General features: G+C 40.5%; 1 protein-coding gene across 8 annotated transcripts in view; it reads right to left on the reverse strand.

The window, feature by feature from the left end:
• TBC1D1 (TBC1 domain family member 1) overlaps nt 1-23,360 on the reverse strand; it is a 100,357-nt gene that overhangs the window by 51,826 nt on the left and 25,171 nt on the right. For 7 of the 8 annotated variants that reach the window (XM_053975739.1, XM_053975743.1, XM_053975740.1 and 4 more), the window contains one exon: nt 687-1,220. In XM_053975739.1, the coding sequence (XP_053831714.1) occupies nt 687-1,220 (534 nt within the window). Of the gene's footprint in view, nt 1-686; nt 1,221-17,739; nt 17,835-23,360 lie in introns of those variants that run through there. The other variant, XM_053975744.1, reaches the window with a different exon arrangement.

The following is a 23,360-nucleotide window of genomic DNA, read 5'->3' on the forward strand; positions in this document are numbered from 1 at the left end:
AGACAAAAGTTAAGTAAAATATGTTACTTAGCTTATGTATCATGAGGACTGTAAGAGGAGCAAATATCACATTCCTTACTTGCTTCTTGGTTCTTAGAAAATAGTTTTGCTGCTCACCTGTCAAGGCAAGGGCATAGCTAGCCATACCAAAGCAGGGCAGGAGTGGAGGCACAAGTGGAGTAGCATAGGAAGCTATTACACTACTACTCCATCATTACACAAACATGTTGGCATCAGGAGCACCTTCATCAATTACACTGCTTATCATGGGACAAAGTCTACTAGCTCTCAGTCATGGTTTGCTCCTTCTGCTCTAGTTACAGATAATTCGTTCCCCTGGAAATTTATTTCTGCTGTTACTAGTTAGTGTATGTATACATACCATTCTGCAACTGCACAACTATCTACTAACTTGCAGTAACTTTCTAAAAGCTTTCTTTAGAAGTCCAAGGTTTCGGGAAGTACTGTTTTAAACTATTTAATATAAACTTATTTAGAATATGTAAACCAATTTGCACTAACAAGTAATGCTCTCCAGAGAAACAGGCAAGTTTAAGTTAAGCTCTGGTAATTGCAATTAAGTTATCAAAAAAGTAACTGCCATCTGTCAGAACATCTGCTTTGGTGTCTGCCACTCCAAACTCCAAGATGTGAAAACGCCACCAGAAGTGCAAAGCTTGCTTTACCGTAAACAACATAGTCCGGTTTTCTGCAATGTCAGTTGGCTGCACAACACTGTGTCCATAGATGAGTTGACTTTTTAGGTTCAGTGAAATTGCATCTTCTTCAAAAGACCTGACAAAGCTGTTACTCCTAAGGCTTCCCTCTTGGAAATCCTTCTTAAAAGCAAACGAACGAAGTCCAGGTTGAGAAAAAGATTTCCTAATTGGCCTTTTTTCCTCCTGTTCATTGACCAAGGGCTGGAATACAGACCGCAATTTGCTGCTGAAAGAGAAACCTCCAAAGTTATTGGCAGTTTCATGTTGTTGGGATGATGAGTTGAAATCTGAATTTTTTGTACAACTTGCACGATTAAATTTCTCAATGCATTCATCTATGAGTGCTGGAGGTGCATTTTTATGTGCTACTGTTACCCGTCCACAGAAGAGCACCTCAAACTTTTTGGCAAAAGGGTCTTCAACATCTGAGAGATTATTCTGGAACTCCTCTTGACGGGCAATTTTTCCAGCTTGTCGAATAGAGCTTATAATCTCAGGCACCTACAAGAGGGGGAAAAAATACACATTAGCATCTGGTACTTTATGACAAATAAACTGCAAAATTAAGAGGCTCCTTGTTGTGATTTTCCTGGAAGGATACTTTGATTTAGTTTCAAAAATAAAAGACCAGTTGAAGTGATCTTGCATTAATTCAAGAGACACATTATAGCAGTTAAACACAGAGAAGAGGATTTTCTCATTTGTTGCCTTGCCAGGAGTTCACCACCATTAACACTTTGTCAAAAGAACTTTGTCGCTTGAAATGCTCTTCATCTTCAGTAAAACTTATGCCACTGAAGCAACCTTTATAACGTGACAAATTCCAACTCAAAATGAAAGACAGAAGTACTTCAAAAAGCATACAAGAAGACATGGACTAAATAATTGGTAAAGTTATTTAATCTGTTATTTTTCACTCCATTCTCTTACTCAAACACTCATGTCATGTAGGTTAATGAGTCTCTTGCCAATTTGCTTTCCCCTACATAATAGCATATTACATTGTTATGGCAGTTTGGTGGGGTTTTTTAAAAAAATGTAAATGCTGTATTCTAAAATAATTATATTCACTATTTTAGACGTTCATTTTATTCTACTATCCTAGATGACACTCTTAAATAATATTACCTCACATACAGTATGACTTGCAGGGCATCTGTATGAGAAAGCAGTCTGCTAGAGATGACAGACGTTGTAATTAGAACCCAAACTGCCATGTGACGCATTCTGAGTGACAGTAAACGGTCTCAGTTGCTGATATGGTTAGATGGTAGTGATATGCATATGCTCTCTGCTAAGCTGCTGTGAGGCCAATGCATGGTTACATCACACTGCTTTGACTGACCTAGGAGATTAAAGTTCTTCTGCAGCCTGTGCTGCTCCTGCAGTAACGAAAAATGTGAGGCCACCATCTATGATTACAACTGCTAATTCTGCCACTTTCATTTACCAAAATTACTTTGAGAAAAATCCATGCAAAGTGTGTTAATTTCCTGACAAAACAAATGTCCCCTATCAAGCATCAACTGGAATTCTCTTTACTTACAAGTATTTGGTTGCAGATAGTACAGAAAGAAGTCTGGGAGCCGCAGACTGAAATAGCAGCCCAGAAGAACCACCTCCCCTATGAGAAAAGGCATCCCTAAACCTAGAGAATAATTTGGAGACCCGGCCTCTGGTTTTTTTTCAGACATTTTTGTGGCTATCTATTACTTAATCATAATGCAGTAATGTTCATAAACTAACTGAGGAAACAGCAAAGGACTTTGAGGGAAAAAAAATTTGAACCGTGAAAATTGAATGAATATTCTGGGTGTTCATAAAGACCTCAAAAGGATTCCTTTTCTAGACAAGGAAACAAAAATAAAGATATGGATAGATAGGCAGTAGGTGGGTAGATGGGTAGATAGGTAGGTAGGTAGGTAGGTAGGTAGATAGATAGATAGATAGATAGATAGATAGATAGATAGATAGATAGATATTCACAGACATATAGCTAGTGGATTTAAAACAGTAAGTAACACATTACAGAATAGGAACTCAGGAAGCATTACTTCACCCTTCAGCGCAAGGCATGCTAATCATTCAGCAAAGACAACAGGGAAGAATGGGCAAGAAAAGCAGGGTCAGGAATTTTTAAGTCCATTCTCTGATATGTCACAAACCAGTCAGAAAGCCTTGGGCTCAGGCAGGTTTGTGCCGAACTTCTTAATCATACGCAAGAACAACATTAAGGGTATAACAAATCTTTAGTACCTCAAACAATATGCATTTGCTCTATAGTGAGCTTAAGGTCTTCCTCAGTTTTATTTACTCAACACTTCTTCAAAGAAACAATTCTGAGTGGCATAACATATCAGAATTATAATAAAACATAAACTTCATTCTACGCACATTTGAAGGTGCAACTGCTTTAGCAATTTTTAATAAACATGTTTTACTCTTTGGGAGTGTCTGGACTCACCAGCCATAGGCAATTTTACTACTGAGCTGCCCAGGATACGTGCAGAGACCAGCAATCCCACCTCCACTTTTGCTGAGGCTGCAGAGGCACCAGCAAAGGACTGAGGCATTTTCTGAACTCTGCTTACTTTGGTAAAGCCAGGAACATCAGCTCTCAAAAGAGGACCACTATCTGAACCACACTAAAGCTCCCCCAGCTACACACACATCAGTGACTATAAGGACAGTTTCCAGCAGTGCAGATGCTGCAAGGGTTACAGCAGAGCTAAAGCCCTGACAAGGCATTAGGGATCCAGCAGACATATGCAGTTACTGAATTTAAGTTCTTCAGTGATTTTTGTTAACAAACACCTTGGACATTGACAAAATAGCTATTCAACAGTGGCTATATTTTATATATAGACAGTGCTTAGGGAAAGACACTACATCACACAGAAGGACTTTGCAGTAGTTAATAAACTTTGTGTCTGAGGAGACCAAGCAGGCATGTTGATGAAAAATCAAGGGGAGCATTTATTTATTTATTTTCACACATGCTAGGGCTTGAATCATGTCATTGATAAGTAACAGCTGGCTTCCGTGCTATACTAACTAAAAAACACAGACTCTTCTGTTCTCACTTACAGACCTAAAAAAATTTTCAGCCTGCTAATAAAATTTTATTACTTATGATTAGGCAATTGATGTAGCAGCAGCAGAAGCAGCAGATCATCACCTCACTTTTCTGTGATGCTTATGTATGTTAAACATTTATATGTTTATTAGTAAACATATAAAATTTATACGTAGTAAACATATAAAATTTATATGTTTATTAGTAAAGATAAGATCCATGATGAATGAAAAAAAAAATCCAAAATACTTATTTCCCTGGAACTGCTCTTTGCCTGATCAAGATTTGTGCTCTTTTTATCTACCTGTACCACTCCAGACTTTTTATGCAAGTATGGAAAATGAACAATCCACCTGCCCTCTGTATCCTCTGACACTGGCTCTCCAAGTAAACAGACCTGGATGCTTAGTAAACAAAGTAAACAGTAGTTAAAAATACATATAATTATTTCAGGTTATTAGGATAAAGACATAGGCTCTATCTTGGCAAATGTTTATTAACCACAGCTGGAACATTTCCAGATTAAGCAGCATGCCAGTGGGTGATCAGTAACCACATCTCTTGCAAACCTCCAAAAATTAATTAGGATGTAAACAGAATCAGGTTTTATGACTCTTCAATCTGCATCAAAAAGCAGCAAGTATGAAATTGCTCCTGAATGAAGTTAATGTTGCTTGAGGTCTTTTAAAGGTTGTGCGCTCTTTCTGAACATCAGAAAAATATCTTTTTTGTTTAATTGCAAAGGGGTCACAAGCTGGCATAGGCTGCCCAGAGAGATTGTAGAGTCTCCAATCTTGTGGATATGCAAACTGACTGGACATGGGCTGAGCAGCCTGCTCTAGGTGACCCTGCTTTGAACAGGGGGCTGAACTAGATGACCTCCTGAGGGGCCACCCTATGTCACCTTGGTGATATAGATACCAACTGCTTTTATACATACCTGTATGTATAAAAGTAGGCACTTAGCAAGTGCCTACTAATCTGAACTTGCTAAGACAGTGGGAGAAGACTGTTGCACACAGTTAGGATTTCTTCCTGTCATGCAAGTCCTCTTTTCTAGCATACTTCTATTCTTAAGTGTTTTCTGACTTGTTTCTTAATATAAATATATAATTAGTGGATAAAGATTATTTCTGTAATCAGAAAAGCCACTGCTGCTGACCTAAAATTACTTCCCTAAACCCACAAAACTATGTATCAGTGTAAACAACAATGAACCTTTACCAAACACAGAGCATTACCTTCTTATCACTTCAGGCCAAACAAGCCTGCTGAACAGAAGACACATATGAAATGTACTAGGGAAAAGGTTTTGTGTTTAGAGTGTCTGAATTAGATACAGAAAAAGATCACATATCTATAACCATTAAAAATAACACTGGACTTGTGGGTTTTTTTAAAGTGGACCACATTATTTCTGCTATAATGAGAATGTTTACTTTGCAGAGACAAAGCAGGGAACTGACTTGCTGAGTATTCTTGTGGCTTGGCTTGTGGGTATTCAAGCAAAATACAATCCAACACCTAGGACTTCCTAGTGCATGTTACTCAGTTCCAAGACAAATAGCTTCTACAGCTTCTATGCCATGCACCAAATAATGACAAAAGGCAGTAATTTTTAAGTATGCATGGGTTTGCTGCATCTGAAGAACAAAGAACAGCTCTTCTCCCTCATATAAATTGCAGTTGCATTTTTACCCCTTGAAACTAGCAAGTTTACATACAAGCATGTAAGAGGTCAAGGTCTTTATCCCGTCAGTAGATGTAAGAAAGAGTTAGAAACTATTTTAATGAAAAGAGTCCGGTAACAGCTGAATGCAACAGCTGACTTTTGGTAAGTAAGACCAGACTAAAAAAAAAAAAAAAAAGATTTGTTTCTTTTATACATAGTAGCTAAAAAAGCAAAATGTGCCACAGAAAAAGAACTGCTAACACATCAGCTAGGAGGACTAGGTGAAAAAAGAAAAAAGTGGGATAATTTATTATTCTAGATGCTATGCAGTGTTTATACCTGCAGTACAAATCTACCTGTTTATACCTACCAGTGTCTGCATAAGGTTCAAGCACCAGCTTAACGACTTCAAGGACATAGGGGGGTTTGTTTAACCTAAGCCAGACCTGTGCTGACAGGAACTGGTCTTATGCAACAGACTCCAGAAATTGCTGGAGACTGAAAAGCATTAGGGTCAGATTCTTAGGCTGAACTGCAGAAGGTCTCACACCACCCCAGCTAGAACAAAGCCTTGAAAATCTTCCACGAAACTCTTGAAACAAATAGATGTTTTGATTGTATTTTGCTAGCTTACACAAGCAAGAGAGGACATCTGAATTATTTTTAAGTGCTTTTACTTGCTTTTTTCCTGATCAATAGAGCAGGCTCAATAAAATATGTCAAGAAGTCTAATACTGTTTGCTGTTAGTATCTTTCCTTCTTGATTTCAGTAGAGAATATTGCTACAGAAAAGATAGGGTGCACAGCTATTTATGGGAGAAGCTATCTAGTTGTATCAGGACAATGACAGCAATATTTTTGTCACCTGTATGTTATTTACAATCATGGAATATTTGTAAAAGTAGTAGAATGAAGAAATTAAAATATTTTTAAACATATACAACACATAAAAGGTAAAGCAGCACAGTATTTACTTGCATTTTTTAAAAGACTGCATAAAAGTTTTTATTTCAGTAGTTTGATATGTAATAAAAAGCAGCTGGTCTGTTTTCAGCACACTGATGGCAAAATAGCTGTCCAGAAATCAATGTAGATCAGCATTTCCTGTCCTTACCAGTCCTTAACCCGCAGTACTAGTCAACTGACTTTTCAAACACTTTTCTCCACTCATAGAATTTAAAGATTGGCATTTTAAAACCAAAAGTATTTTAATTAATATAGTTTACAGATACTCTTCTTCTTTTAAATTGAGATAGTGCAGAATTTCTCCTTCCAAAATCACAGAATGACTTAATTTGGAAGTGACCTCTGATGGCACATTTTCCCACATAAAGCAAGGCAAATGTCCAAGTTAGATGCAACTTCAAACTTTGATGAGATGTGGGGGTCGCATACAGCTAAGTTTCACATAGGAATATCAAGACAAAATTTTCTTACTGTCTGACATCAGCAGAAATTCAAGGTAGAAAAGAGTTATAAACGTTGCAGTTCATTTCTATTTCAGTGAAAGGCTTTTAATATTCAGGTCTTATCTCAAGTGTCTTCACAGGGCTTTTTCTTCTTCTGTTGTCTTGTTTAGAGACTAGTCTACAGTCTCCTACACCTCCCTGACTTTTTCCAGTCATTAACTTTAATTCTTATTTTAAAACCTTTTTACCCATTGACTTTTAATAAACAGATTTAGTTGATTTTTAGCCCTCCCTCAAAACCACTTTCAAACCCAGATTTAATTCAGGGAACAACAAAGTTCAGAGCCTTCCCCATGAAAATGCATGACCCAAAAGCAAACTGCAGTTGGCAAAGTCTCCACGTGTGTTTAGAATACCTCCAGATGCAACAGCACCTGAGTGGTTCTGAAGGGACTACTCCTACAGATTGTGCTTTTGGGAAGAATACAGGTATACTCTGCCATATACCTGGTGGGCTTATTACGGGTTTTCACGAATTCATATTTGCCCAGTCCTTTCTGTCCTTACAATAAAAACCATTTCTTTTCATCTTGCACAGCTTAATCAGCTCCTCCATTCATTACCATAAATTTAAATGGAACAACTGTGGAATAAATTAAAATATATTTCAAATAAGCCATTAACATCTTCAGATGTATTTTTTCCATATTTTGATTCAAAGGTTTCTTTTCACACAATTTCAAAAATGAAAACAGCATTTCTAGTCTAATTGCTGGTCATACCTACAGGGTTCCTGGCTCACATTTTACAAGGTGAGTACTGAACAATGAGGCAATACCTGTTGTAAAGCAATACTTAGAAATATCTGTGCTCATTCATCATCAAGAGTGATTAAATCCCTTTTTTTTTCCTTTGGGAGAGGTGTAAGATGGAACTGTAAGCAGCTCCCTTCACAGGGTTGAAACAGGTTTGGGACTTTGCTGGAGGCTATGGGGTGGGAAACAGAAGGAAGCCTATTCTTAAATAGCTATAAATGGAAAAAGATAGCAATGGCATTTTAAAGCTTTCACGACATGAGTTCTTTACTGTTTTGACTTTTTTTGAGGCAGGGCAGAGAATATGTCTTTTATAACTGAAAGGCAATATCAGGACTTAAAACAGGAAATTAGGTAGTAACTTCTTTTTTTAAAATTATTAATCAGATTAAATTTCATTTGTACGATAGGATACAGGCTCTCGCCTGTTCTCCTTTGCTCTTGGGCTTCTGGCAGTTATCAAAATTGGTACAACTGGCAAAACAGGGATTAGCAAAACAGACAGAAGTAAATATAATTTCTTTAAAAATTAAAAAAAAAAAAAAAAGCCTGAAATTCTTCTGTCCTTTTTATCAATATCGAACTCCAAACAAGAAAGGAGAAAAACTCCATGTGTATCCTCACTACAACTAAGGTTATTTCTGATATAACATTTTTGACAGCTGACCCAAATGTGTGACCAAATCTCCCTCCCCTCAAAATTTATTTTGATGTTTTCACAAAGGAAGGTAGTGGCGGGAAGTCCACCTGTCAATGCTTTTGGTTGATATGATGTGTAAGTTTTATCTGCAGCAGAGTAAAACACCATCTCTTACTCTGACAACAGAGTTGACAGACTTCCAAAGGAAACAGACAGCCACACAGCCCTTCTTCCTAGGGCTGCTGGTGGGAGGCACAGGGACAGATGATGTTTTTAATTGGAAGAATCTTACTTGAACATTAAACTTACAAAGGCCCCAGGGGAACTGGAGCGAAGAAGATGATCAGCTTTTTCCAGCATTCTGCCTGACTGGTACAAAATTCTGATTTGCTTGTGGATGAGCACATTTGCTGCTCTGTCATATAGTAACAGATTTCAGCTGCCTCAGGTCAACTCCCAGGAGAGCAGGATGGGAAAGGAATGACTAAACATCCCATGAAAACTACTCTGACTTTCACTCAAAAGAGCAGTTAGTTCACCAGTTTTCATCCTTCTCTGCTGACACAGAAAAAAAGAAACCAGAAGAAAAAATGCTGATGGAATTAGAACAAGCTACAATAAATAATTTTTATATGATTCCACATTTCGTAAACAAAACCATATCAGCTGCATGAACTGTTTGCATACAAAAAAATAGGCTTTAGTCTAAAAGGTCAGCCTTCAATGACTGTATGTCAAGCAGAAATGTTGCTTTCACAGAATGATAAGCTCTGTAGTTTATATTCCAGTGGGACATACCTAAATCTGAAATGCCAAAACATATTACTGGTTCTGGGTAAGTAACAACAGTTTTAAAGATAGGCCCCTTGTACATAAGTGACTAGAACTCCAAAGCACTTCTACAAATTTTCTTTTCCATGACTTGCATTTGAGGAGATTAGAAGTATAAAAAGCTCCACAGAAACAAAACCAGCATGAAACATTTAGTGCCAACCATCCAAATTTCCATGACAACGGCTTCAGTGAGCTCACCTCATTGGTACTACAGCAGCAGACCAATAGTTCAGTAAATATACCGAGGCAACTGTTAAGATCTGGTAAAAGTAAGATATTTGGCTACATAGCTCCTTGAAATAAATGCATAAATGTCCTAAAATGGTTAACTGAAAAAGGAAGGAGCTGTTTAGTTTAGCTCAACTTTGCTATTTTCAGTAGCAGGGAGTGTGCCTGTGCAACTATGCATAAGCAGCCTGTTTTCCCAAACCTGCAATTTCACAGAATATCTGTACCTGAAAATCCTGTTTGGTAGCTGCATATCAAAGGTTTTCCCTGGAAAAAACCCATGCTTTTGATTACAGTGATGATGCTGTAAAGGTATAAAGAGAAACATTAACATGTCCAAAGCTAGCAACTTTCTGAGTTGGAAAGAAGCTTCCAGATACTCCAAAATAATGTTTGGTTTGATTTTAAAATGTGACCATCAACATGTGTGCTTACATACACAGTGCCCTGAGAATGGAAGGCAACTAACAATTTTTATACTCTCTTCACAGTTCTTCAGTTAGTAATAGATAGAAATCTAGGGCACAGAAATTCCAGATAACCTCTTCAGGCCTGATATCTTCACTAAGCACTACCAAAAGGTCAACATCCCAGTAAAACAAAAATTCCCTGATGGGCCCCTACTTCCTCCATCAAGGCCATCCACTGTGCCACAGTGTGTCCACACAGCCACAGCCATGTGTATGCTGTTTGTCCAGCTTCTCTAATTGGACTCTCAAGTGTAATCTGGTGTGTTTACGTGTTTGAGAGCAGATTCTTCCATTCCACTTCTTGTGTGACAGACTACATTATGGGGATGTCTCAAAATACCAGAACTGTCACCCATTTAAACAGAACTAAACCTTCATTGTGTGATACATTTCACTTCAAACAGGCATTTGGTTCACAACACCAAATTAGGGCCAATTCAAAGTAAAAATCACTTCCCAGAGTGAGGTATAGAACCTATCCTCAGCACCAGCAGCCCCTCCTAGAACAACATGTTGCTGTATGGCACCTACTAACATAAATGCAACCTACAGAGGATTTCATCCAGGATTTCATGCACCTGGCCAGCTGATCCAGGAATACTGGCCTGGTCTTTTGGGAACTTGAAAGCACAAGGGAAGAGAGGCAGCAGAAACCCTGTTATGCTCTAGTTCACTGAAACAGGGTAAAGGTGCCTGAACCTTCCTCTTGCTTCTCAGCAAGAAAACCATGCTTTTCAGAAAGATTTTACTTTAAAAAATGGATACTGAGTAAGTTTGCAGATGATGGAAAACTGGGAGGAGCTGTGACTCTCTCAAAGGCAGGGAGGCCCTGCAGAGTGACCTCAATAAACTAGCAGACTGGGCAATCACCAAATACAGAGTTTCAACAAGGGCTGGTGCCAGATTCTGCACCTGGAATGGGGCAAACCTGGATGTACAGACAGACTGGGGAATGAGATGCTGGACAGCAGTGCCATGGAAAGGGACCTGGGGGTCCTGGCTGATGGCAAGCTGAACATGAGCCAGCAGTGCCCTGGCAGCCAGAAGGGACAACCCTGTCCTGGGGTACATCAGGCACAGCATCACCAGCTAGGTAAGGGAGGGGATTGTCCTGCTCTGCTCTGTGCTGGGGCAGCCTCACCTCGAGTGCTGGGGGCAGTTTTGGGTGTCACAGTATAATAAGGATATAAAGATGTTAGAAAGTGCCCAAAGGAGATTGATGAGGATGGTGAAGGGCCTTGAGGGGAAGCTGTATGAGGAGTGGCTGAGGGCACTCTGCTGATTCAGCCTCAAGAAGATGAGACTGAGGTGAGACCTCATCACAGTCTACAACTTCCTCATGAGGGGAAGAGGAGGGGCAGACACCTTTCTCTTCTCTGTGGTAACCAGTGACAGGACATGAAGGAATGGCCAGAAGTTGTGTCAAGGAGGTTTAGGTTGGATACTAAAAAAAGGTTCTTCACCCAGAGGGTGATTGGGCACTGGAACAGGCTCTTCAGGGAAGTGGTCACAGTACCAAGCCTGACAGAGTTCAAGAAGCATTTGGACGATGCATGTGGCGTGATTCTTGCGGGTGTCTTGTGCAGGGCCAGGAAGCTGGGCTTCATCCTAGTGGGTCCCTTCCAACTCATCTTATTCTGTGATTCTGTGAAAACACTCCTATTAAAATTCTATATCTACACATTAATGCATCTCATGATTTGTTACTGTAACTTGATTAAAAAGCAAGAATAACTGAAAACAATTCAAATGCAATTCAGTGAGTTAACTTGGTGATAAAACCAATACACAGTAGCTAAAGCCATTCCCCTGCCTCACCTTCTGCTCTTTGAGTTCTGGCTGCTTTTCCCAGCTCTGCTGCCTCACCTCCCCATACAAATTAGTAAGCATCTCTTGACATATTTTGTGTATCTTAACTGATATATAAAATGCTACCAAAACAGAGGCTGAGAATGTTTTTCCTCTGAGTCATTGCCATCCATAAGCATTTCAGCTTGAACAGTAGAGCTGTAAAGGCTTCTAATTAAAAAAAAAAAAAAAAAAAGTCAAGCTGTAATTCTATTAATTGAATAATAATTGAATAATTCCATTGAGGATTTACTTGTTAAGTCATCAGTCAACCTCTGTACACCACACACAACCTCAGCTCCTTCAAATTTAAAATAAAATGGCTCAGAAGACTTCTTAAAAGTATTTAAAGCTTTTATTAGATGGCCCAGTAAAAAAATTCCAACAACCCCTTAAAGCAGAGGCTTCTCAGAAATGCTGCAGCTTCTACATGCAGGATGATGGGAAGCTACAAACTGTAAAGAGGTTCTTTACCTGACTTTTCCCTAAGGATAGTTCTATTTATGGGACCCAGAGTGGAACTGGTGCTTTGGTGTTCTCATGAACACCTCTAGTACACATAAAAGACTGCTTCATTACAGTAGCCTTTCAAAAAAAGGCTACAATGTGAAACAGTATTTTAAATCATCAAATGTAAGGCAAATAAAGCTAAACTGCAGTGCTGCATATATATGTATATATGGAAAAAATTCCAAACTAGCCCTTAGTTGTATTACCTATCTTTGATACGACCTGGGCTTTTCCCTGATCCTGCAGGATTTACTAGTAGTTTTGCTACTGGTTGGCTCAGAACATGTCAACCACATGAAGAGAGCTAGCACCAACTTCCAGAGTGCCCGTCAGCAAAGAAAAGTAAACGGTGTTTGACTAGAGGCTAGAAGTTCTGTTTTGAATTGCAGAGGACAGAACCTGTACAAAAGAGCAAGCTCAGCTACCTTGTCAGGCTCGGCTTGTTAAATCTGAAGGTCAACATGAATCTGAAAGAAGACACTCATGAGAAATTAATTCAGAAAGGCATAAATGATTCAAGAGAAAAACCTTGCTAAACTGCAATCTACATGGCCAGGAACTTCTCTGTGGAAAGCTCTGCTCCTTACTAAGCATCCCTAACGTAGCTGACAAATGCAGAGGCCACTGCCCTACAACACCTGCGCAGCCACACAAAAGCCATGTGAGTGACTATATTCCAGCCTTCTTCCATCAAATGGGGAACACCTCAGCAGAGCCGGTGCAATTCGGGCCTAGCTTGCAGAAAAAGAAATGGAAGGATGAAGAATAAAAGCAAATAGTTCCAAAGGAACTTAAGTGCTGAGTAACTGAGGGGTTTCACCACAGGACTGACTTCATTTCAAATGCTGAGTGCATATTCCTCAGTCATCACCCGGCCCCGCAGGGGAAGGCGGGGAGTGACTGGCATACAGAAAACAGTGCATTTGAACTGCTCGGTGTTTGGTGATAATCGGCATTTATCTGAAAACTGTCAATTGGCAACAACATTTTACCCCAACATAAACTGACCTGGAGAATCACACTGAGTAGAAACGTAGTGTTCTCTGACAAGGGCATTGTGCAAGCTTGGGCACCAAAGCACAGCTCTGGCAGAAATCTGCACTTTCTCTTTGCTACACTGCTGGCATCCAGCCTGGGAGACAAGCGAGGGTCTGTCCTTTCAGCCCTACCCACAGCATCAATGGCTTCAAGGAGATTCTTCCACAAGAAAAAACTGTGGCTTTTGAGCCTTCCCTCTTCAGCAATTCCCAATTCTTCCCTAGAATGCACTAGTTCTCTATTAACTACTTGATTCTTGATACACTATGCAAGTATTCAAATTCCTTTACAATTAGGGTTATCAGGGATAAATGTACTAGCAAAAACAAGAGTTGCACTCCATAGAATACCACCACCACTTACTCACCTACCCAAATAATTTATCAAAAGTAAGATGAGCTTGAATGTAAGCCAGGTTTAACAAACGTGTACGTTTTTTTGCTCTAGACATTTTTAAAATGCCTGATTGTGAGGGCTCCTGAAGAGACCAAAACTTGATTTGTTTGGCTAAAGTAATTCATGAGGGATTAAAGATTTCCAAAGGTGCTCAATTTTTCTGGAAGCTGTGGGGAATAGAAGAAAGAGGCATGTCAGTTAAACTGGAGTAAAACATCCTCATAAATGAGTGTGACATACCGTAGAACAGACCAGCAAAAAAGACAAAACCATCCTTTCAGAATACTCTTTAAAAAAGGAAAAAAGAAAAAAAAAAAAAAAGCAGGATGGGATTTCTTGGATTTCGTGATTTTCAATCTCTCATTCCTCTTCATTCCTTTGCAGAAGGCAAATTAATTTCATTTGTAGCTTCTGACCTAAACTAAGAAGTATATTGTTACTCCCATGCATGCTCCTCCAGAGGTCTACTAGGCACTCTGTTATATAGAAGATAGTAGGAATGATAGCAAAACAGCACCGAGATCAATTCTAACACAGCATAAAAAACTATATGAGGATTACAAGAAATATAAGTGGCATGTCCAATATGATTATGATTACCTTCAGTAACGTCTCATGGCACAAGCCAAGTAACCACATCTTACTGCACTGAATAGGACAGAAACTTTCTTTGTTGATGGCTCATAGGCCCTTCTGACTCAGAAATCCTTGAAAAAAAACCCAAACCAAACTAAAACTTACTTCTTGTTTTGCTGTTGGGAATTTCAGAGCATCTATTGTGAATACACTCTAAAATCTGATTTTCATAGGAGAAGGGTTCCAAACAATTGGCTTTCTCAACTCAAGGTCCAAGATTAGCCAACCCAGCTGGGGACAGCCACCTGGTAAACCCACTCTTTTCTTCCAGTGCTGCTGGCACATAAGTGGAGGTTCCTCAAGTTTCAGCAACACACTCTATCACTTGCAGCTCCCCTCAGGAGGGAGCATCTCTTTCCCACCTGCTGTCCTGCAGGTAGGAGGCAGCTGCTCAAGGTGGATTGATCACTACCAGTAAAATAAGTATAGAAGAAACCTTGAATTAAATTGTGTAACTTTGTTTTGCATTTTAGCATATCTTAGTTTTTACATATCTTAGTTATTTTCTTTACTGGTTCCTTGTTGGTTTATAATCCTTCAGACAAAATAAGTTGAACACAGCTATTAAAGTATATACAGAGCCTTTTTTTGTAACTAGAAAGACAAACTATAAATTTTATGGCTAGCTGAGAATCTGAGGACACATTTATTCAAAAGTCTCTATTTATACAATTTCTTGCACTAAGAACTGTTTCTATTTCGTCAGCAATCAGTTCTCTAATTCTGGTTACTGTAAAGCTGCTTCTGAATAGAAATGTGCATTATAAAATTAAGCAATTTGTAAAGATCTAAGACAAATCTCTTTTCTAAACTAAAGCTGTATTAAATATTATAGGAACAGAAATAAAATTATTTTTAACACTTGTCACTGTATTATTATCTCCTAGTAATGAATTAATAATGTGTCAGTTTACTACTAAAACTCTGCATGTCTGTCTTTTTTTTTTGAGACTGAAAGTTTGACATTTTTCAAGCCCACAATGATTACTTTTAGTAACAGTTACTTCAGTGATCTAAACCGAATATGAATAGTCTTTGTGTATCTACAAAAGCACAAAACTGTATTTTCTACTCAGAACAGTGCAAATATAGTTTACACTTCCAAGAGACTGCTTTCAGGTGCTTAGTCAAAGGTTACCCTTAAGTCAGTTGTCTAACTTTTTATCAAACCATGCAGGAAAAACAGGTATAACTATTCTTTTTTATTTAAATAATTTAAGGGGACTAGAACAAGTCAGTACTTTAGAATTCATTATCCACAGAGCCATCATACAGGGGTTCAGCCAGCACCCACACGGCCAATGGGGGCAACATCAATCCACATACAACTCAAGTGGGGCTTTATCCTCCAGCCCAGAAGGGGCCCCATGGCTGAGCCTGGCAGCACTGCAAAACTCAGCCCTGAGGAGCCTGTGTGTAGGTAAGAGACAAGCTGGGTGAAACTGCAGGTAAAAATGTGTAAACAAGACATATTAAAAGCTAATGTTTATACAAACAACAGGGAAATCAATTTTACAGCATGTGGGAGTACACTGCTTCACATGTAAGTATCTGCAGGCCTGATGAGACTAAATACCTTACTTAAGTGGGGGGAGTCACTCATTTTTAAGTAATAGATGCAAGGGGACAGCTTTCCTTCGAGAGGGGCCAGTTTGCTCCTCTGACAGTCCTTCCCTGTTCCGGAATGGGCCACCATCTTATAAATACTGGAAAGGCTTGCATTTCTGTTGAAAGCCCACAGCAATAGCTCGTACATTTTTACTGATCAGATTTTGGCAGGCAGGAAAGCTTTCTCTATTAACAAGCCTCATTTTATATTTCTAAGTACGCTGCCTTGCTTTCCCTCCCAAATTAGTGCTGACAATTAATGGCCATCAAAAGAATAAAACTTAGTTGTGAGGAACCAGCATTGAAATAATTCGTTTTGAAAGCCCAGAAAGCACTCCTAAAAGCAGTTAGAAGTGCGTTTGTGCAAGAGCTTATTTCTCTAAAACCACAGTGAACTCCATGTGCTACAAGCTCTGACCTCCTCCGACACCAACTCCTCTCCCACCTGCTGCCTTGCCCGGCTGACAAGTGAACAACGAGGGAAGAAAATGAGCCAAGCCTCGGGGGCATCCTTGAAGTACGTACTCAATGGCATCACTCATCTTTGGGCAGCCACCTGAACAGGAGACCGGCACATTTATAAGGGTCGGGACGGGCATCAGCCGGTATCATTCCTTCAGATAACACGGCGGACCGGGTCTAACGTTATCCATGAGACAGTCTGAGGAGCGACAGGAGAGGTAACTACACGTGCTCCAACCAACAGATCTTCACCCAGAGGAAAAAAAGGCAAGGGGAACGAGAGAAGGATACATTTCCATTGTTCAGGGTGTGTCTAAAAGTCAGCAATCTCTTTTCAAAACAGAATAGAGCAAATCCTTCTATCTGAGAATCTGAACGAAGGCAACAGCCACATATCAAGCCCTTCCCTCTTAGTATCTTCCGAGGGTAGGTATTTCACCTGTTAAATATTCAGGAATAGGGATGCAGAAGTAATTAAGCAACTGACCATTTACAACTGACAACAGAGACGGGAGAATCAGGTTTTATGTTGTCTGCCTAGCAGCCTATGCTGTCTCTTGAATTTCAAGATATATGGATTTTTTCCCAGCTAATTTGTTCAAGGAACCTACAATTCTTGACTGCTGTACAGCTGTTTCACACACTTGTCCTCTTCTACATGCTGAACTGTGCCTTGAGACAGCATATAATTTGCAGCTTATTTTAAATTCATAATGACGGTTACTCTAGAATTTTTTTGTTTTACTTTAGAATTTTTTGTCAGCTCAAAACTATATTCTAGAGATCTTTAACCATCTTTACTGCTTTGCATCCATATGTAATTTCAGTTACAGTGGAAAATCCTACTGAAGCCCTAAACATACAGATGAAGGAGGCAGCACGGCACATGCATTGTCATTGTAAAACATGTAAGCGTCCCAATAAAATCCAGCTTATTGTTCTTCATAAATCCAGAGCATAACAAAAACCATGGAAAAAAAAAAAGACAAAAAAGACTCCAAAACAAACAGTGGGAGCGCTGTTACACATTCCCCAGAGTGCAAAAGTAGCGTTAGACTTCAAAAGGCTCTAAGATCGGGCCTTCAGAGCAGTTTTAATAACAGCTCTCCCCTTTTGCACATCCGCAACAAGGTAGAACAAGGCGGCCAGACCTGCAGCTTCGCTTTTAGCCCCTAAACCCAAGCCATGTCTGACAGCAGGTTGACTTTACTGCTCACTTTGAGTGCTCCTCCTTTTCCCTCGTTGAACAATACAGCAGGGCTCTGCTCCCTTCCCAGGGGTGACTGACTTGCCTTGAAATTACACGCAAACCTCTGCAAGCCCTGAGGCTGGACTTTACTTCCCGAGCGCGGAGGGCGGCGGGCGCCGCGCCGCCTACCTTGGCCACCCAGCTGAACAATGGTGACATCCTAGGGGCTCCGGCGCGGCGATCCCCGGCTCCGGCCGCTCCTTTCCGCCTCTCCCGCCCGCCGCTCCCACCGCCTCATGCGCCGGGAGGGACGGGCCCGCGCGGACTCCCCGTGTCCCCGCCGCCGAGCGCCGGCCGGCGGCGCCGCGAGCTCTGCGCGCCGGGGACGCTGCCCGTGGCCGCGCCGGCTGCAGCCGCGGGGCTGCGGGGCGGGAAGCGAAGGGAAAGGAAGGGCCGCGGCCGGGTCCCCGCCCCCGCCGCGCTCCGCCTCCGGCGGGGCTCCCCGCTCCCGGGCTGCGGCCGCCCGATCCCGGCGGGCGGGAAGGGAGCGGGCTCGGGAAGGGAGCGGGCTCGCCCTCCGGCAGCGCGCCCGGCAACGCAGGCAACCGCCGGCCGCCGCCTCGCGCCGCCCGGCCACGTAATGCAGCGCTGACCGCGGGATTCGTAACTAAAACTTTCTGGGAACATCCCGGCATCGAAGCCATTCCTAACATTAAAGGATCGAGCGAAAAATCATCTGTTTGAAACCACTGTGAAATGTTACACTTCCAGTCTGTCTTGCCATTCGTGTTAGCTAATGGCATTTGACATCACACGCTAGCAGCTCAACTTCCAGAAATCAGACTGTCGTGGAAAGCCAGAGAGTAGTGTACATGTTTCCGGCAGGTCCAGGGATGTTACCTGCCACTCAGCCAGGAATGCTCATTCCTGTCGTTGCTGCGGCTGAGCTGGCTGGGAACACCCTCCTCCCCTACTCGGTGGCTGTAGGACTGCCTGAGACAACTAATTTTCCTGAGTTTGGAGGAAGGGCACAGAACCAGGAAAGGAAAAAAGGCTTGGAGTTCACAGGAAATAATCCACTAGTCTCAAAACAAAAAGCCTTTTATTTTCCACCACCTCAGAAACAACGTGAAGAACTAGATTTGCGCAATCATAGCAGAAAAGCATAGGGGTCTGCTATGCACTTCTCAATAAAATTCAACTGGTCAAAGTTAGATGATGAAGTGCCAAATTCAGCTCTTCTTTTTGCCCAAAGACACTCTCACTGAGACAGCTACTCCACTGTGAGAGTACATATGCTTGCACTTGCTCACTTATGGCTAATGGAATGATCTCTTGCGTTGGAGCTGACACTGCTGCAGTTGTTTGAATTATTAAATGAAACCAGGAGGGAAAGAGTAACATCCATGCAGGTGGGCCAGGGAGAAGCAGAGCCAATCTCACAGCTCACTGAGGAAGAAAAGGGTTAGTTTTGGCTCCTGCCCGAAGACTGTATGACCCTGCAGCCCTGGTTTGGTTCAAGCAAAGCAAACAAGGGAGCAAGCAGGCAGAGAGCTCTGTCACCTCCTAACTGGTGCTGGTGAGTGCCCTAGCACTGCTGCATGTCTGCAATGGGCCGCAGATGGATGAGGGGGCAACACAAAAGTGAATCTTCTCAGGCTGTACCTAAGCTACAGTTTCTGAAATGAAAACCTTAACAAATACATTTCACATCTTCAGAGAAGAGAACAGAAATCCATTTTCCAATAGTTCTACAGATTAGAGATAATTCACAAGGATGGCCAATGGCTCTCTCTGTGATTATGATAGTGGTCACGGACATTTTGATTGTACAGATGTTCTTAGCCATAAGCCAAATAAGTCACTAAATATGACTGATACCCCTTCTGGTAGCAGTCTCTAAAGGCTTCCTGGCATGATAGAAGGAGAAATTTTCACTGCTGCGACTGTTCATGATGTACAGAGCACATACATGAAAAAAATAACATCTGTTCTCAGGGCCTTAAACTCAGAACCTGACAAGAACTCTACTTTTATTTCATAAAGTAACTGAGGGCATGAGCAAGGCAGAATGCTGCTCATAGTTGTACAGTATAACCACTATATTTGACGGTAGCAGGAAAGTCTCAAGAGTCCCATTTCTCTAATGCTTAGTGTGAACAATATTACTTCTAAATGATTATTTATTCCCCTTTCTCCGAGGAGATCCTAATAGCTTGGGAATTTTTCCAGCTCCCCCTTCCTGACTGACATCTTTACACTATTTTAAACTTACAATACGTACACCTGCCCCCAAGTCCACATTAAACACTGATGTCAGTCAGGATATCTGGCTTCTCACCCTGTCTGCAACTGGCTCAAACAGCCATCTCCAGTGTGTTAACTTTGAAACCTGTTGCATGTACTTGTTATAGTGACATTTGTATTTTAAATGCACTCTGAAAACGTCTACATGCTTCTATAGGATTGGGAAGAAGAGTGGTCTTGTGGTGAAGATACTGAATTAGGAGACAGAGTAACAATGAATGAATTCCAGCTTCTGCTGTTAACATGACTTTCAGGCATGCTATATAACTGCTCTCTCTGCTTTAGTTCATCTGTTAAAAAAAAAGATTATAGGTGCTGGCCTTGAAGGAAGGAGAAGAGGAGAAGTGGACACACTTTGGCACTTGGGAAACAGCTGGAAGTGAGGCTTAAGCGTTCAGCTTAAAAACATTTAGTAATGCATGAAATTCTTCAGTGTAAATGAAAGGTCACTGTGTTGCTTACCTTCCAAAAAAGATGCATTTAGTAATGTAGTGGGAACAATAACTGCATTCATTTTTCAGGATGTTCAAATTTCTAAAAAGAGAACTTCTGTATTTTAGTATTTTAAGTTTGGTTTGCGTAGATAACTGTCTCTCCAAAAATACTACATACCCATTTTGGGGAAATGGAAAAATTCAGGGTCAGGGAATAACATCTGTATTGCATAAATAGTAAGTAGCACTTGACACCATCTTATCCAAGTGTATGATCTCTTAAAAATCAAAACAAACCCCTCAGTCCTATAAGCTGTTCCATGTTGTCATGGAAAGTATTAGCAAGATATTTGTAGCTGTTTTTAAAATAGCAACAATTAAAATACTTCAGACACAACTTAAAGCTTACATTGTCAGAAAGGTGATCTTTCTGTTTTACAGATGTCCTACATGAATTTACACAAATACCCCCATGATTTTTTTGCCAACGAAGTTTTCTCCATTTAAAGAAGCCATTTGGAGAATGAAAGAGATATAAAAAGAGAAGGGAGACATATGGAAATATTAAGAAGAAAGTAGGGTGCAGTTGACCTTTCAGCTCAAAAGAGGAGTATTCCTGACTAATTTTCTTCTGATTTCAATTTCTCTAGGTTTAATGGACATAAATATTTTTGTGAGTTTTCACAGTATGTCATCACTGAATGATGTCTCACAAGAACTTGCATTAAGGGTATAGCCACACCTGTGGTACCTGAGAACTGGCCTCTCCTGTTGCTCTAGTGGTGATTTTAAGCAGGTCCCACTCCCATTTAAAGTTTTTTCCTCTGAGTGGTACTTAAACATATTTTGGCAGTTATTCTTCTCATGAATTACCCCTTCTGTCCACATTCACTTGCAACTTTCACTTATCTCCTTTCTTCCTGTACACAAGAAGGAAGAATTTATCAAGAAGGTCTTGATAAATTCAGGTGAAAAAATATGCCTGCCATTAATTATCATTTTCCAATATACAGTCTTTGTTTAAAAACACCCACAATTTTTATCCTTTATCACTTATTTCTCACTGTTCTTTAGGATTTCCCTGAGTATTGTCTCATCCTTTCCTGAAAGTTTCATGTGTGATGGTTTCTACTTTATCAGAGAAAAAAGAGAGAAAGAAAATAACTACTGTGACAGTACTGTTTGTGACGTGAATTCAAAATGTAATATTGTTTTGGTTCTTAGATGCAGCTGTAATAAATCATACCAAAAGAAAGGTGTCTAAGGAAACACCAGACTTTTATGGCACCTTCACACAATGCAAGATGCAAAAAATTATTTATCTGAATCCACCAACAGAAATGAGTAATGAATCCTCTGGATTTCATCCTATCGAAAGACTCAATCCAGCCTAACTCAGTGGCTTCTGAACAGATAGTGTGGTGAAGAGTAAGCTTTGTTACTTCTTTTGGCTAAATTATAAGCAAACTTTTTTCTCAATACAAAATGAAATATTAATCATAAAACCAAATTACTTCACCAAACCAGATCTGCACCAGCCCCCTGATGAAAGACAATAGCAAGACCCAACACCTAACCACAGACTAGTAGTGGCTGTCCCTTTGAATTAAAGTGCATAGGAGCCCACTGCCCATGCTAAAGATGAAATCCAGCTTTCACCAAAGCACCTGGGATGACTTTCTTGCTGGTTTCTAGACACTCAGTGGAAACAGAAATTACATAGATCTGGATAATCTTCTTAGTACTGTGAGTGAAATTTTCTGGCTATTTGCTCACCAGTAGCAAATATGAAAAATGCTGACATTGGGCCGGTGCCCAGAGACACCTTGCAATTCACTCCCCATGTGGCAGACAGAAGAGAACAGCTCCTCACCACACTGCTGGGCACTGATTCACCAGCAGAGCTCTTTCCAACCTCTCCTGTAGGTTTAGCTACAGGAGCTTTTATATTACATATGATTTTTATATTACATAATTGTCTTTTCCACCACAAAATTTGTAATTGCTAAAATGCTTCAATTCAAGTGATACTAGGATTTCTCACTCAGGAATGAAGAGTTGTGTGGTGATAGCCTATCTGTCCTCTTCCCTACCACCACTATCACTTTCTCCAACAGTGTCAGAGCAAAAGAGGGTTACCATGTGCTGAGGCTCACTGGCACCTCAGCAAGAGGACTGAGGGAAAGCAAGATCTGGAAGGGAAAGGTGATTCTACACCTGTAGGAAAGAAGTGTAAGAGCACATGGGCCATGATACTCACTCAGCAGACAGTGGAATTGCAGTCTTCCTTGGGCAAGTCATATCCTAGAGGCAGGGTTACATCATCTGGAGTGAGGTCATGAGAGTATTAGAGGATAAAACACCTCATAAGGTTGAAGCAGCTTTCCTGATTGGGTACCATTACCTTCAGATTCTTCCCCATGGGTCTGTTTTGGACCAGAAAGTATTTAGGCATTCTTTTTTTCATTTGAAAGGTTGCATCTAGAGAATACTATTTGTGCCTTTCTTATTCCTTGTTAGAAGGCAGTTGTGGGCGATAGCAGAAGCTGGGATGATCAGTCAGTTACCTTGAATGGAATGGATAATTTTTAGTATTTGCTCCAGAAAGTTCAGAGTCGAAGGGTTTTGGTGAAATCCTTAGTCAAACAAGGGACTGGAGAAAATACTACTCACAGCATGTGGAACCCATCATCCTGTAAAGGTAACCAAGGCTATATATAATCAGCTTAACAGTAACACAATCTAGCTTTAGGGTCCACTGGTGCCCATTCATAAACAGTTAGAGTCATCTGATGCAAAGAGCACATCTGGACTGAAATCATTGTGCCACTTCATACACTTCCATAAACACCGATGAGCAAACTTTGGATTGGCAAGCTTTATGCTGGATTGCATATTTTTTGTCTTCCCACAGACAGCAAAATAAAGCTTAAAGCTGTCAGGAACTTTGCCGTGGGTTCTGACTAATTCCACTCAAGCATAATCACATGTCTGCATTTGACCAAGATGAAATGTACACTGCTGACTGATCTAATTGTCATCAAATGACCAGATCTCTATAAATGAGTG

Source organism: Vidua macroura, chromosome 4 (genome assembly GCF_024509145.1).
Source record: "Vidua macroura isolate BioBank_ID:100142 chromosome 4, ASM2450914v1, whole genome shotgun sequence".
Classification (NCBI taxonomy): domain Eukaryota; kingdom Metazoa; phylum Chordata; class Aves; order Passeriformes; family Viduidae; genus Vidua; species Vidua macroura.